The sequence below is a fragment of the Panulirus ornatus genome, chromosome 63 (genome assembly GCF_036320965.1).
Source record: "Panulirus ornatus isolate Po-2019 chromosome 63, ASM3632096v1, whole genome shotgun sequence".
NCBI classification, from domain to species: Eukaryota; Metazoa; Arthropoda; class Malacostraca; order Decapoda; family Palinuridae; genus Panulirus; species Panulirus ornatus.
Genome location: NC_092286.1, coordinates 27,994,387 through 28,011,097, shown reverse-complemented (window position 1 = coordinate 28,011,097; position 16,711 = coordinate 27,994,387). Strand labels below are relative to the sequence as shown.

Genomic DNA, 16,711 nt, shown 5'->3' with positions numbered 1-16,711 from the left:
TCGGACAGATGAATGTATTCTGAAGGAGATAATAAACAAGAACATTACCTGCAACATCGTTGAAGATCATCTCAGAATCATCACTTACTAAAAGAACAAGAAAACTGGTGATGACATAATAAGCTACAGCCTCACACAAAGCAATAACCCATTACAGTCTACCAATGTAGTTGAAGGTTGTAAACTTCAGAGCAACATGAACAACATCGGTATGACTACTACATCACTCAGTCGATGCTTAACACTTCATCTTCAAAACAGAGGTCCTAAACTAAATATGCATCAGCAACATAACATAAACCTCACTTGTCAGCATCTTACTGAAACACTGCCATAACCCTACAAGACTACAGTAATAGAAGCCATGTACATAAGAAAATTAATCCCTTTATAAATCATCAAAGTGCAGGACAAGCTAGGTCACTACTCTTTTTCTCTATCACATCCCAGATGATCAAGCTCTCTACCTCCACTGGACTTTCCCAGGTCTGGAGACCTCAGGCAAACCCCCTCAACCATTGACCCAACAAGTCTGACCCCCTACAGACCACACTACCACTTATGAACTCCAAGGGAACACAAACCACTCTATCCCTTGAGGCCAGTTATAAGCTCTATAGGTTCTGCTACATATAAGCTATCCAAGTAGCTAGTGACATTACTGTCTCCAACTGTGGGCACCATTTCAAATTCATTTGTACAGAACAGTAAGGATCTGGTTAGAAAGCTGAAATCTCTAAATATAAAATATCCTTATAGATTAGAGAGTTTTGAAGTGAAATCGCTGTTTACCAATGTCCCGATAAATGATGTGTTACCCTTCCTTCCCAAACATCTTGGGAAACAACATCAAGGTATCCCCAGTAAAAACAAAATTAAACTAACAAGACTGTGTAGATAATTCATCTTTTGTGTTTGAGGGCAAACATTTTGCACAACTATTCGGTATGGCCAGTGTTAGCAAATATTTACATAGAGTAATTTGAAAGCCATTTGCTAAACACTATAAAGGAATGAGACCTAGTTTGGCTCTGATATGTGGACGACATACTTTACTCTTGGCCTAACAATCTACCCACTGATGACTTTCTGCATAAATTTAACTTGTTGGCTCCCTCCATAAAGTGGTCTCAATAAGTCGAAATGAATAATAAGTTACCCTTTTTGGATATAGAGGTCATCAGGGCTACAGGTACCTTGAAAACTAAGGTTTACAAAAAACCCACAAATATACTGTCTTATGTCCACTACTATACAAAGCATAATGTAAAAAGATCGGTCTTCATATCTATGTACCTGAGAGCATATAGGATTTCAGATCCTGAATTCTTACATGAACTGAAAATGATTCAGTTCACTGGACAGAGGTTAAGATACCCAATAAATATACTTGACCAGTGGCAGAATACAGCAAGGAAATGTTTCTATAGTGGCCAAAATAATAAGACATAATGTAAAAGTAACCAAACAACCCATGTTCTTCCTTATCATGAGAATTTTCTCAAATGTGTTCACATTCTCAAAAAACTTTATGTACAAGTTGCATTCAAATATGTCAACACCATCAGGAAAGCCCTTATCAAAAATAACCCATCAAATAATACAGGTGTTGTTTATAAAGTCCCATGTAAAGACTGTAACCAATTTTATATTGGACAATAGGGGAAAGATATGACGAGTATCTCAACATGTGTTAGGACTGCCCAATAGAGTAGTGGCTTATTCCAGCTAAATCAAATTGTTTTAGTGAAAGAAATGTGACTGAATCATGTTTAATCTCTGGCACATTTGATCATAATCTAAATATGTCCTCTGGCCATTTTAAATGTGAAAAACTGTGAACTGAAATGATTATTAAGAAGTATTCCCCAAAATAACCCTGTCCAGACACCATGTAAGGGGAGGAAGGTCAGACACGTCCGGTCACATCATCAGACCTCATTGTCCACCTTTGCTCCACAGGGATTAATGAAGCCCTGCCTCACTGATGCCTGTGTGCTTTTAATGACTTCATCACCTGTATCCCTCCCACTCTCTCTGAGGATGTAATAAACAAAAGTACTCACTGTTCTTATTTTCTCTTTCCAGTGGTGATTGTGCATATACCTCTTCACAGTGAAGTGAAGTTCTGCATATATATATATTTATATATTTTGTATTAACTTGTATTAACTTTCCTCCTTGTATTAACTTTCTAAAATGGGAAACAGAAGAAGGAGTCACGCGGGGAGTGCTCATCCTCCTCGAAGGCTCAGAGTGGGGTGCCTAAATGTGTGTGGATGTAACCAAGATGTGAAAAAAGGAGAGATAGGTAGTATGTTTGAGGAAAGGAACCTGGATGTTTTGGCTCTGAGTGAAACGAAGCTCAAGGGTAAAGGGGAAGAGTGGTTTGGAAATGTCTGGGGAGTGAAGTCAGGGGTTAGTGAGAGGACAAGAGCAAGGGAAGGAGTAGCAATACTCCTGAAACAGGAGTTGTGGGAGTATGTCATAGAATGTAAGAAAGTAAATTCTCGATTAATATGGGTAAAATTGAAAGTTGATGGAGAGAGGTGGGTGATTATTGGTGCATATGCACCTGGGCATGAGAAGAAAGATCATGAGAGGCAAGTGTTTTGGGAGCAGCTAAATGAGTGTGTTAGCGGTTTTGATGCACGAGACCGGGTTATAGTGATGGGTGATTTGAATGCAAAGGTGAGTAATGTGGCAGTTGAGGGAATAATTGGTATGCATGGGGTGTTCAGTGTTGTAAATGGAAATGGTGAAGAGCTTGTAGATTTATGTACTGAAAAAGGACTGTTGATTGGGAATACCTGGTTTAAAAAGCGAGATATACATAAGTATACTTATGTAAGTAGGAGAGATGGCCAGAGAGCGTTATTGGATTACGTGTTAATGGACAGGCGTGCGAAAGAGAGACTTTTGGATGTCAATGTGCTGAGAGGTGCAACTGGAGGGATGTCTGATCATTATCTTGTGGAGGCTAAGGTGAAGATTAGTATGGGTTTTCAGAAAAGAAGAGTGAATGTTGGGGTGAAGAAGGTGGTGAGAGTAAGTGAGCTTGGGAAGGAGACCTGTGTGAAGAAGTATCAGGAGAGACTGTGTACAGAATGGAAAAAGGTGAGAACAATGGAAGTAAGGGGAGTGGGGGAGGAATGGGATGTATTTAGGGAATCAGTGATGGATTGCGCAAAAGATGCTTGTGGCATGAGAAGAGTGGGAGGTGGGCTGTTTAGAAAGGGTAGTGAGTGGTGGGATGAAGAAGTAAGAGTATTAGTGAAAGAGAAGAGAGAGGCATTTGGACGATTTTTGCAGGGAAAAAATGCAATTGAGTGGGAGAAGTATAAAAGAAAGAGACAGGAGGTCAAGAGAAAGGTGCAAGAGGTGAAAAAAAGGGCAAATGAGAGTTGGGGTGAGAGACTATCAGTAAATTTTAGGGAGAATAAAAAGATGTTCTGGAAGGAGGTAAATAGGGTGCGTAAGACAAGGGAGCAAATGGGAACTTCAGTGAAGGGCGTAAATGGGGAGGTGATAACAAGTAGTGGTGATGTGAGAAGGAGATGGAATGAGTATTTTGAAGGTTTGTTGAATGTGTCTGATGACAGAGTGGCAGATATAGGGTGTTTGGGTCGAGGTGGTGTGCAAAGTGAGAGGGTTAGGGAAAATGATTTGGTAAACAGAGAAGAGGTAGTAAAAGCTTTGCGGAAGATGAAAGCCGGCAAGGCAGCAGGTTTGGATGGTATTGCAGTGGAATTTATTAAAAAAGGGGGTGACTGTATTGTTGACTGGTTGGTAAGGTTATTTAATGTATGTATGACTCATGGTGAGGTGCCTGAGGATTGGCGGAATGCTTGCATAGTGCCATTGTACAAAGGCAAAGGGGATAAGAGTGAGTGCTCAAATTACAGAGGTATAAGTTTGTTGAGTATTCCTGGTAAATTATATGGGAGGGTATTGATTGAGAGGGTGAAGGCATGTACAGAGCATCAGATTGGGGAAGAGCAGGGTGGTTTCAGAAGTGGTAGAGGATGTGTGGATCAGGTGTTTGCTTTGAAGAATGTATGTGAGAAATACTTAGAAAAGCAAATGGATTTGTATGTAGCATTTATGGATCTGGAGAAGGCATATGATAGAGTTGATAGAGATGCTCTGTGGAAGGTATTAAGAATATATGGTGTGGGAGGCAAGTTGTTAGAAGCAGTGAAAAGTTTTTATCGAGGATGTAAGGCATGTGTACGTGTAGGAAGAGAGGAAAGTGATTGGTTCTCAGTGAATGTAGGTTTGCGGCAGGGGTGTGTGATGTCTCCATGGTTGTTTAATTTGTTTATGGATGGGGTTGTTAGGGAGGTAAATGCAAGAGTTTTGGAAAGAGGGGCAAGTATGAAGTCTGTTGGGGATGAGAGAGCTTGGGAAGTGAGTCAGTTGTTGTTCGCTGATGATACAGCGCTGGTGGCGGATTCATGTGAGAAACTGCAGAAGCTGGTGACGGAGTTTGGTAAAGTGTGTGGAAGAAGAAAGTTAAGAGTAAATGTCAATAAGAGCAAGGTTATTAGGTACAGTAGGGTTGAGGGTCAAGTCAATTGGGAGGTGAGTTTGAATGGTGAAAAACTGGAGGAAGTGAAGTGTTTTAGATATCTGGGAGTGGATCTGTCAGCGGATGGAACCATGGAAGCGGAAGTGGATCATAGGGTGGGGGAGGGGGCGAAAATTTTGGGAGCCTTGAAAAATGTGTGGAAGTCGAGAACATTATCCCGGAAAGCAAAAATGGGTATGTTTGAAGGAATAGTAGTTCCAACAATGTTGTATGGTTGCGAGGCGTGGGCTATGGATAGAGTTGTGCGCAGGAGGATGGATGTGCTGGAAATGAGATGTTTGAGGACAATGTGTGGTGTGAGGTGGTTTGATCGAGTAAGTAACGTAAGGGTAAAAGAGATGTGTGGAAATAAAAAGAGCGTGGTTGAGAGAGCAGAAGAGGGTGTTTTGAAATGGTTTGGGCACATGGAGAGAATGAGTGAGGAAAGATTGACCAAGAGGATTTATGTGTCGGAGGTGGAGGGAACGAGGAGAAGAGGGAGACCAAATTGGAGGTGGAAAGATGGAGTGAAAAGGATTTTGTGTGATCGGGGCCTGAACATGCAGGAGGGTGAAAGGAGGGCAAGGAATAGAGTGAATTGGAGCGATGTGGTATACAGGGGTTGACGTGCTGTCAGTGGATTGAATCAAGGCATGTGAAGCGTCTGGGGTGAACCATGGAAAGCTGTGTAGGTGTGTATATTTGCGTGTGTGGACGTGTGTATGTACATGTGTATGGGGGGGTTGGGCCATTTCTTTCGTCTGTTTCCTTGCGCTACCTCGCAAACGCGGGAGACAGCGACAAAGTATAAAAAAAAAAAAAAAAAAAAAAAAAAAAATATTTTTTACACTTAATCAGTTTCCCGCATCAGTGAGGTAGTGCCAGGAAACAGACGAAAAATGGCCCATCCACTCATATACACACATATATATACATAAACACCCACATACACACACACACACACATATATATACATATCAACATATACACATAGGCATATACATATTCATGCTTGCCTTCATCCATTCCCAATGCTATCCCATCCCCCAAAGGCAACAGCATCACTACCCCCTACTTCAGCAAGGTAGTGTCAAGAAAACAGACTAAAAAAGGCCACATTCATTCACAGTCAATATCTACCTGTCATGTGTAATGCACAGAAACCACAGCTCCCTATCCACATCCAGGTCCCACAGACCTTTCCATGGTTTACCCCAGCCATTTCACATGCCCTGGACTGTTCAGTCCACTGACAGCACATCGACACCAGTATACCACATTGTTCAAATTCTTTTTATTCCTTGCACACCTCTTACCCTCCTGTATGTTTAGGCCCCAATTGCTCAAAATCTTTTTCACTCCTTCTTTCCACCTCCAATTTGGTCTCCTGCTTCTCCTTGTTCCCTCCACCTCTGACACATATATCCTCTTTGTCAATCTTTCTTCACTCATTCTCTCCATATGCCCAAACCATTTCAACACAACCTCTTCTGCTCTTTCAAGCACACTTTTCATTTCCACACATCTCTCTTACCCTTTCATTACTTACTCGATCAAACCACCTCACACCTTATATTGTCCTCAAACGTTTCATTTCCAACACATCCACCCTCCTCCGTACCACTCTATCTATAGCCCATTCCTCGCAACCATATAACATTGACTGGACTACTATTCCTTCAAACATGCCCATTTTTGCTCTCCAAGATAACGTTCTTTCCTTCTACACATTCTTCATCGCTCCCAGAACCATGTGTATGCATCCTGTGAGGTTCATTAGAGAAATATCACGCACTGTATAGTGGATAGGTTACTGACAATACATTTACTTAAATTACACACACTTCAGTGTCCTTACATGATCGACTTTCACCGGGCAAAAGTTGGAGATCACAAAAGAGGATCTTGGGCTTAGTTGACAAAACAACATGACCACGTTCTCCTCGACATGGAGCAAATGACGTATCTGTTCAAAATAAAATAAAAGCAATGTAGTGTCAAAATACCCAATCTTTATTTTTAGTTACAAGTCCAAATAAGTAAAAAGCAAACAGACTAATGTTCAGTTAAAAATATCTATATACTCCTTAGTGTAGAAATTTTCATAAAGCCTGTAAAAGATGATTCTTTCTAAATTATCTTCCACGATATAAAAAGAGACAAAAGTCAACAGCATTCATATGGAGTTTACCTGCATTAGTAACAGCACTTTCTTCTGCTTGTTTGGGACTATAAGCTGGAAGACGAACCCGAGACTCATTTACAGAACATTGACAATGAATCTGTGCACTTCCCCAGGCAAGAACTTCACACACATCACTGTAAAAAAAAAAGTTTTTTCAAAAAGGCTAATTATAGTGTGAAAATCCTGTAAGAGGATTGAGCAAATGATTAGATGATGAACTTAAAGCAGTAAAATGATGCATTCAAATACCATGTCCACTTACACGTTTGACTGCAGCAGTCCTGACATCCACATACATTCAGTGTGCAGAATATTCTCACATATTCTTAAAAGATATCTCCATAAGTTTGGTATTATGATTAACTAAAGTATAATTTTCAAAATAAATTGATAAACAACTCAATCAGGTGAAACACTGTTTACACGTGCTTCACATCCTTTAACTTATGCTGCACTGCTGTCTAACATATGAGGCACCCCAGAAGTATTCTCAAACATTTGAAGCAAGATGTGTAATATTTTTTATAGTGTTTGTGTCACAAATACGATTGCTATGGGTTTTCTTCATTAACATTTACTATCTGGTAAATTAGTGGTGCAACTTCCCAAATTATTACATGTACATGTAGATCTCATACCTACAGCCTTGACATCTCCGCGTAGACTAAACAGTGTACTGAAAAACTTTAGGCTGTAGCATCTGAATACAGTGCCTCTGATTACACCAGAAGCATTAATGGTTGTATATTCTACCTCAAGCCAAAGGTGGCCTTCATTGTAACATCCTGATACATGTGTTATCCTGATATGGTGTCAACATTTCTCTCAAAGCCAACCAAGCTTTACAGAAATTCAGCTGACATTCTTTGATAATTATGATGGACTACAACAAGAAAATCTTATTCAACAAATATTTTACTGTTCGCATTATCATTTGCCAAATGTTCTCTTGAATTCTGAGACACCTTTTCCATGGACAGAATTACTATAACTAAATACAGTAATCACTTTCCTACAGAAGAAAAATGAAAAATTGTATTTCTTAGCTATTTACAGGTACTAAGTTTTCTGTACGACAAAACATAGTTATGATGCTAATCCACCAACCTGGACTGAGCACGAAGAGCAGGATCTAATGAGGGAACAGTAATGGTGACACAAACTTGCACTGTGTCACCAGCAAGGTGCACTGGACCACCTAATACTTGGGCTCGTACTTCCACCATTCTCTGTAATGTATTCCTCCATTAGGAAAAAAAAAGTGCATTCTGAATACATAAAAAATAATTCTCTGCCAAGATAGCACTTTTTTTTTTCGGTGTTAAAGCACCATTTTGCCATCAAAGCAGGGTACTTCCATGAGAATCCACCCACTTTGACCATCATGAAACATATGATGCTGGTTGATGCTCATTCACAGACACTCAATAACCTTACAGCAACCTGACAACGGGCTACAACAGCATGGTACAGTGAAGCAGCATCAAGCAACAAAAACATTACCATCATTCACTAACTACCAGTGTTTGTACCTTGGGCCTGTTGCTGTCTGCAATCAAAACACTGATTTCCAAGATGGAAAGAGGGGAGAATAGGGAAGAGAAAATAAGAGTGAGTTTTGAAGAACAAAAAGATGTGGTCTGTATCTCTGATGCCTGTTCCGACTGGAACTTGCTCAAGGGGGTGGCTATAATTAGTGGCCTCCACTGCCATTTATGACTCACCCTTTACAGGCCACTTGAAGAGGGCAACTACTAGCGCACTATTTGCCGAGGTATCTACCTAATTTTCGTACTGACTACTTCTACCTAATGTGTCTACTTAATGTTCCTACTTACTTCTAAATAATTTTTCTACCTAATGCTCCTGCCTTAATGTTCCTACCTTCTACTTCTTTCATCTGCTCCAACTATTTTGCCAAAAGGCAGGGCTAGTGCGTAGTGCTCACCACAGGAAAATCTAGAGTTATGAAGAATGAGCTATATGAGTTAGGTGTTGTCAAGTGTTATGTGTAACAAGGAGAGATTTTATGTTTGTGAACAGATTGCCATTAGTCCACATGTGGTTGAGGCAGAAAGGTAAGACAGCTTCTTTGGTCAGAGGAGTGCAGTTTGACAACCACTGAAGTGCTGGCACACAAAGCAACTGTCACTATATAAAAAAGCTGAGGTGCTTCCTACACTCATAAGATTCATCCATGTATCTCAGGTGGTGTAAGGCCTCCAACCCCCTTATTCTGGTGAGGTATAGCCTCTCACTCTTCGTGAGCCATCTAAATTACAGTTGCAGCAATAGCTTGTTTTGGAACTCCCCTCAAAGAAGCAGCTCTCACCTAATCAAGACATCAGTGTTCCATCAGACACTAGGCCATTAAGAAAGACCTCTTACAATGCCCGGGACAAAGATGTCACTGTTACAACAACTTCACTCAGGTACAAAATAAGTTTTCGAAAGAGAGGGGAAGCTAGGATGGGATGCGACAACAGAAAATTGCTTACAAGACACAGTCACATAGAGAGACATTTTTTCATTCTTCACACCTCCCATTTCTTGCCATGGTCAGACTGCCCTGCAACATTTGAAAGCATAAGAACATGAAGATGAAGGATTACAGGAAAACTTCCTGCCAGGAAAAAAGACGACTACTAAAATACTGATCTTCCACCTCACAGAATATCAGTTTGAGGGGAGGAGGGTAGATATTCCTAGCGAAGGAATAGCTACGTCAAAGATGTGTAACATCACCATGGTTGTACAATCTGTTCATGGATGAGATGGTGAGGGAGGTAAATGCAAGAGAGTAGAGAGAGAGGGATGGGCATAGAATATGCTGGGGGTTGTTGAAGCATGGGAGGTGACTCAGTTACTATTTGCATTCGATGCAACTCTAGCTGCAGAGACTCCAGTCTGTTAAGACATTTTGTTGACACATAAACATGTCAAATCAGGCACATATCTATACTAGAATTTTAGTTCCTTTGTGCACAGTGTTTCATTTCTTATGATTTGCCTCTGATGTGTTCTCTTCATGTGTGACTATATGTTGTGTCATGAATTATATTTACATTTCACCCATCACTGCCTCACAGGGGAGGCATAGAGTGATAAAAACATGAATTTCACTATCAAGTGCTATAAGTCAAAGAAGTCTGTGGATGCCAAAATTATATCCATTTTGAGGTAATTAATGAGAGATACTGTGGACTACAATACGCTCTACCCTTGATGATGTAAAGAGAGTACGTGAAGATCTCTATTCAAGAAATACTTTCCTCGACCTTCTCAACAACCCTATAAGTTCTTGAATGCTATTTAAGTCCTTTAATCACCCAAAAATGGTAAGAAACATTTATTTGTTGTTTGATTAAGCCTAAATGCAGAAGCTATTGACATGAGGAAAGGGTAGTAACACAGCTACTGTGAATTTTGACTGCAGGGTGTTACCACCATGTTTGTCACGCATTCCAACAAAGTCTTGCAAATGCCACACTCGCCATGTATTTTGAATATGACAAGCTAGTAACATGGCTTAAGAAAATCTGCAAGTCATAAAAGGTTCTCTTTATAAACACCACATCTCCACACAACTTTACATATGCTTGAAGTAGGCATTCAAGATGTTTTTCCATTCCATATTGGAGTCTAGCCTAACTTAGCCAAATGTATCTCACCTTCCCGTAGCTGTCAACATTTACCTTATTTTTAATACAGTATTATTTAAAAACTGTACAAGATTATGTATCAACAAGCAGTGTGTACATTCATGGAGACACTTATAGATTCCATCATACACTAGAATCATGTGATATCACACACAAGAGGTTGTTGCGTTTCCACTATAATTTGAAAATTAATGTAAATCAACAATCTGTGGAAGATGCACCTGACTTAACAGTCAATATACCTTAAAATTCAATATTATTGTCAAAATATATGAACATGTACTGCATGATTTAACATGGGCAAGTATACAATGTACTTCATTCCGATCTATATGAATATAATAGGAAACCATAATTTACAATTAGGGACCATAACAATCACTTTATTTTTAAATAATACGATAAATACGGTAAGGCTGCGAGAGGAGGTTAGACGAGATTTTTATGCAGTTCCAGTCACTTTTTTATGTTTTTCACTTCCTCATATTGACCCCATACTTTCCCTTTCATAACCCTCATTATTAATGCCTTAATTAGTATCTTACAGTATAATATAATGCTCCGTAACTTTTGCTCTCTGCAATAAAACACTTCACTACTGTTGCAAAACATCGCATGAAATCCAATGCTTATTTCAGCGCGTATTTAGATAGGTAAATTACTCACAATTCTAGATTAGTTTGGATTGGCTCTATTTTGGTCGTCATATTTGTACAAGATTTGCTGCACGTAACCCCCACACTGTCCCTCATCTTCAAAGCCGTCTATGGGGTTCACTTTGGGATGGGGGAGGAATATTGCAATATATGGATGAGGGAGTTAATCTCCCCCAACAAATTGCTCATTTCTACCACCAAAACAGTTACATATAAAAAAAAAGTAACCCGTTTTCCCCGTGACGAAAGTCGACAAGACCAGTAACCAGTTACCACGGGGAATATTTGAAAGGCATTTCCACATTCATGGGCAAGAGGTCTGAGCTCTCTCTCTCTCTGAACGCCATTTTACCAGACCTGGAAAACACGAGGTGATCAACTGAATTCTAACGAGCAATACAGCCATTAAGTCGTTCCATGAACGCTCCTACCCCAATTTGGGGGGACACAATCCTAGGTCTCTTATACCCTCCTCCTCCTCATTTACACTTCCCTGGGGGTGGGATAAGCCCTCCTTGGACCACAGTAAACACCCGTAAACGTAAATCAACATAATTTACAACCTCCTCCTCCGTAAATAACCTGTTCAGTTCCCTGCAGGACAAAGGGTAACGAGGTGAAGCCCGGAGGTGGCGTGTCCTTCCTGTCATTTACTACGGCCGCCCGTCAGCTGGGCCACTGTTTACGTGGTCGGCCGTTCGCCAGCACCAGCGTTCGCTGGGCAGGGTAAATCCGGATCCGGATCCCAATGCCGAAATAGATTTAGGATTCAATTTTACCACTTATATATATATATATATATATATATATATATATATATATATATATATATATATATATATATATATATATATATATATTATTACATGACAGCTAGAGACTGAGTGTGAACGAATGGGGCCTTTGTTGTCTTTTCCTAGCGCTACCTCGCACACATGAGGGGGGAGAGGGTTGTTGTTTCATGTGTGGCGAGGTGGCGATGGGAATGAATAAAGGCAGACAGTATGAATTATGTACATGTGTATATATGTATATGTCTATGTGTGTATATATATGCATACGTTGAGATGTATAGGTATGTATATTTGCGTGTGTGGACGTGTATGTATATACATGTGTATGTGGGTGGGTTGGGCCATTCTTTCGTCTGTTTCCTTGCGCTACCTCGCTAACGCGGGAGACAGCGACAAAACAAAATAAATGAAATATATAATAAATAGATAAATGAATATATATATCCCTGGGGATAGGGGAGAAAGGATACTTCCCACGCATTCCTCACGTGTCGTAGAAGGCGACTAAAGGGGACGGGAGCGGGGGGCTAAAAACCCTCTCCTCCTTGTATTTTAATTTTCTTAAAGGGGAAACAGAAGAAGGAGTCACGCGGGGAGTGCTGATCCTCCTCGAAGGCTCAGATTGGGGTGTCTAAATGTGTGTGGATGTAACCAAGATGAGAAAAAAAGGAGAGATAGGTAGTATGTTTGAGGAAAGGAACCTGGATGTTTTGGCTCTGAGTGAAACGAAGCTCAAGGGTAAAGGGGAAGAGTGGTATGGGAATGTCTTGGGAGTAAAGCCAGGGGTTAGTGAGAGGACAAGAGCAAGGGAAGGAGTAGCAGTACTCCTGAAACAGGAGTTGTGGGAGTGTGTGATAGAGTGTAAGAAAGTAAATTCTCGATTAATATGGGTAAAACTGAAAGTTGATGGAGAGAGATGGGTGATTATTGGTGCATATGCACCTGGGCATGAGAAGAAAGATCATGAGAGGCAAGTGTTTTGGGAGCAGCTGAATGAGTGTGTTAGTGGTTTTGATGCACAAGACCGGATTATAGTGATGGGTGATTTGAATGCAAAGGTGAGTAATGTGGCAGTTGAGGGAATAATTAGTATACATGGGGTGTTCAGTGTCGTAAACGGAAATGGTGAAGAGCTTGTAGATTTATGTGCTGAAAAAGGACTGGTGATTAGGAAAACTTAGTTTAAAAAGCGAGATATACATATGTATATGTATGTAAGTAGGAGAGATGGCCAGAGAGCGTTATTGGATTACGTGTTAATTGATAGGCGCGCAAAAGAGAGACTTTTGGATGTTAATGTGCTGAGAGGTGCAACTGGAGGGATGTCTGATCATTTTCTTGTGGAGGCGAAGGTGAAGATTTGTAGAGGTTTTCAGAAAAGAAGAGAGAATGTTGGAGTGAAGAGAGTGGTGAGAGTAAGTGAGCTTGGGAACGAGACTTGTGTGAGGAAGTACCAGGAGAGACTGAGTACAGAATGGAAAAAGGTGAGAACAAAGGAGGTAAGGGGAATGGGGTGGAATGGGATGTATTTAGGGAAGCAGTGATGGCTTGCGCAAAAGATGCTTGTGGCATGAGAAGCATGGGAGGTTGGTTGATTAGAAAGGGTAGTGAGTGGTGGGATGAAGAAGTAAGATTATTAGTGAAAGAGAAGAGAGAGGCATTTGGACGATTTTTGCAGGGAAAAAATGCAAATGAGTGGGAGATGTATAAAAGAAAGTGGCAGGAGGTCAAGAGAAAGGTGCAAGAGGTGAAAAAGAGGGCAAATGAGAGTTGGGGTGAGAGAGTATCATTAAATTTTAGGGAGAATAAAAAGATGTTTTGGAAGGAGGTAAATAAAGTGCGTAAGACAAGGGAGCAAATGGGAACTTCAGTGAAGAGGGCTAATGGGGAGGTGATAACAAGTAGTGGTGATGTGAAAAGGAGATGGAGTGTGTATTTTGAAGGTTTGTTGAATGTGTTTGATGATAGAGTGGCAGATATAGGATGTTTTGGTCGAGGTGGTGTGCAAAGTGAGAGGGTTAGGGAAAATGATGTGGTAAAGAGAGAAGAGGTAGTAAAAGCTTTGCGGAAGATGAAAGCCGGCAAGGCAGCAGGTTTGGATGGCTTTGCAGTGGAATTTATTAAAAAAGGGGGTGACTGTATTGTTGACTGGTTGGTAAGGTTATTTAATGTAAGTATGATTCATGGTGAGGAGCCTGAGGATTGGCGAAATGCTTGCATAGTGCCATTGTACAAAGGCAAAGGGGATAAGAGTGAGTGCTCAAATTACAGAGGTATAAGTTTGTTGAGTATTCCTGGTAAATTATATGGGAGGGTATTGATTGAGAGGGTGAAGGTATGTACAGAGCATCAGATTGGGGAAGAGCAGTGTGGTTTCAGAAGTGGTAGAGGATGTGTGGATCAGGTGTTTGCTTTGAAGAATGTATTTGAGAAATACTTAGAAAAGCAAATGAATTTGTATGTAGCATTTATGGATCTGGAGAAGGCATATAATAGAGTTAATAGAGATGCTCTGTGGAAGGTATTAAGAATATATGGTGTGGAAGGCAAGTTGTTAGAAGCAGTGAAAAGTTTTTATCGAGGTTGTAAGGCATGTGTACGTGTAGGAAGAGAGGAAAGTGATTGGTTCTCAGTGAATGTAGGTTTGCGGCAGGGGTGTGTGATGTCTCCATGGTTGTTTAATTTGTTTATGGATGGGGTTGTTAGGGAGGTGAATGCAAGAGTTTTGGAGAGAGTGGCAAGTATGCAGTCTGTTGTGGATGAGAAAGCTTGGGAAGTGAGTCAGTTGTTGTTCACTGATGATACAGCGCTGGTGGCTGATTAATGTGAGACACTGTAGAAGCTGGTGACTGAGTTTGGTAAAGTGTGTGAAAGAAGAAAGCTGGGAGTAATTGTGTGTAAGAGCAAGGTTATTAGGTACAGTAGGGTTGAGGGACAAGTCAGTTGGGAAGTAAGTCTGAATGGAGAAAAACTGGAGGAAGTGAATTGGTTTAGATATCTGGGGGTGGATTTGGCAGCGGATGGAACCACGGAAGCGGAAGTGAGTCACAGGGTTGGAGAGGGGGCGAAAGTTCTGGGAGCTTTGAAAAATGTATGGAAGGTGAGAACATTATCTCGGAAAGCAAAAATGGGTATGTTTGAAGGAATAGTGGTTCCAACAATGTTATATGGTTGCGAGGCGTGGGCTATAGATAGAGTTGTGCGCAGGAGGGTGGATGTGCTGGAAATGAGATGTTTGAGGACAATATGTGGTGTGAGGTGGTTTGATCGAGTAAGTAATGTAAGGGTAAGAGAGATGTGTGGTGATAAAAAGAGTGTGGTTGAGAGAGCAGAAGAGGGTGTTTTGAAATGGTTTGGCCACATGGAGAGAATGAGTGAGGAAAGATTGACAAAGAGGATATATGTGTCAGAGGTGGAGGGAGCGAGGAGAAGTGGGAGACCAAATTGGAGGTGGAAAGATGGAGTGAAAAAGATTTTGAGCGATCGGGGCCTGAACATGCAGGAGGGTGAAAGGCGTGCAAGGAATAGAGTGAATTGGAATGATGTGGTATACCGGGGTCGAGGTGCTGTCAATGGATTGAGTCAGGGCATGTTAAGCGTCTGGGGTAAACCATGGAAAGTTGTGTCGGGCCTGGATGTGGAAAGGAAGATGTGGTTTCGGTGCATTATTACATGACAGCTAGAGACTGAGTGTGAACGAATGGGGCCTTTTTGTCTTTTCCTAGCGCTACCTCGCACACATGAGGGGGGGAGGGGGTTGTTATTTCATGGTGTGGCGAGGTGGCGATGGGAATAAATAAAGGCAGACAGTATGAATTATGTACATGTGTATATATGTATATGTCTGTGTGTGTATATATATGTATACGTTGAGATGTATAGGTATGTATATTTGGGTGTATGGACGTGTATATATATATATATATATATATATATATATATATATATATATATATATATATATATATATATATATATATATATATATATATATATGTCGGAGGTGGAGGGAACGAGGAGAAGAGGGAGACCAAATTGGAGGTGGAAAGATGGAGTGAAAAAGATTTTGTGTGATCGGGGCCTGAACATGCAGAAGGGTGAAAGGAGGGCAAGGAATAGAGTGAATTGGAGCGATGTGGTATACCGGGGTTGACGTGCTGTCAGTGGATTGAATCAAGGCATGTGAAGCGTCTGGGGTAAACCATGGAAAGCTGTGTAGGTATGTATATTTGCGTGTGTGGACGTATGTATATACATGTGTATGGGGGTGGGTTGGGCCATTTCTTTCGTCTGTTTCCTTGCGCTACCTCGCAAACGCGGGAGACAGCGACAAAGCAAAAAAAAAAAAAATAAATAAAAAAATATATATATATATATATATATATATATATATATATATATATATATATATATATATATATATATATATATACATATATATATATATATATATATATATATATATATATATATATATATATATATATATATATATATATATTTATTTTTTTTTTTTGCTTTGTCGCTGTCTCCCGCGTTTGCGAGGTAGCGCAAGGAAACAGACGAAAGAAATGGCCCAACCCACCCCCATACACATATATATACATACGTCCACACACGCAAATATACATACCTACACAGCTTTCCATGGTTTACCCCAGACGCTGCACATGCCCTGATTCAATCCACTGACAGCACGTCAACCCCGGTATACCACATCGATCCAATGCACTCTATTCCTTGCCCTCCTTTCACCCTCCTGCATGTTCAGGCCCCGATCACACAAAATCTTATTCACTCCATCTTTCCACCTCCAATTTGGTCTCCCACTTCTCCTCGTTCCC

At 40.6% G+C, this 16,711-nt stretch overlaps 1 protein-coding gene across 2 annotated transcripts in view; it reads right to left on the bottom strand.

The window, feature by feature from the left end:
- The window catches only part of LOC139746035 (RAB6A-GEF complex partner protein 2), a 56,071-nt gene extending 44,301 nt beyond the window's left edge, over window positions 1-11,770 (bottom strand). For both annotated transcript variants that reach the window (XM_071656847.1, XM_071656848.1), the window contains exons 1-4: window positions 11,656-11,770; window positions 7,863-7,984; window positions 6,762-6,889; window positions 6,429-6,536 (exon numbers count right to left, since the gene is read on the bottom strand). In XM_071656847.1, the coding sequence (XP_071512948.1) occupies window positions 6,429-6,536; window positions 6,762-6,889; window positions 7,863-7,981 (355 nt within the window). In that variant the 5' untranslated portion in view covers window positions 7,982-7,984; window positions 11,656-11,770. The remainder of the gene's footprint in view (window positions 1-6,428; window positions 6,537-6,761; window positions 6,890-7,862; window positions 7,985-11,655) is intronic.
- Window positions 11,771-16,711: the final 4,941 nt, after the last annotated feature.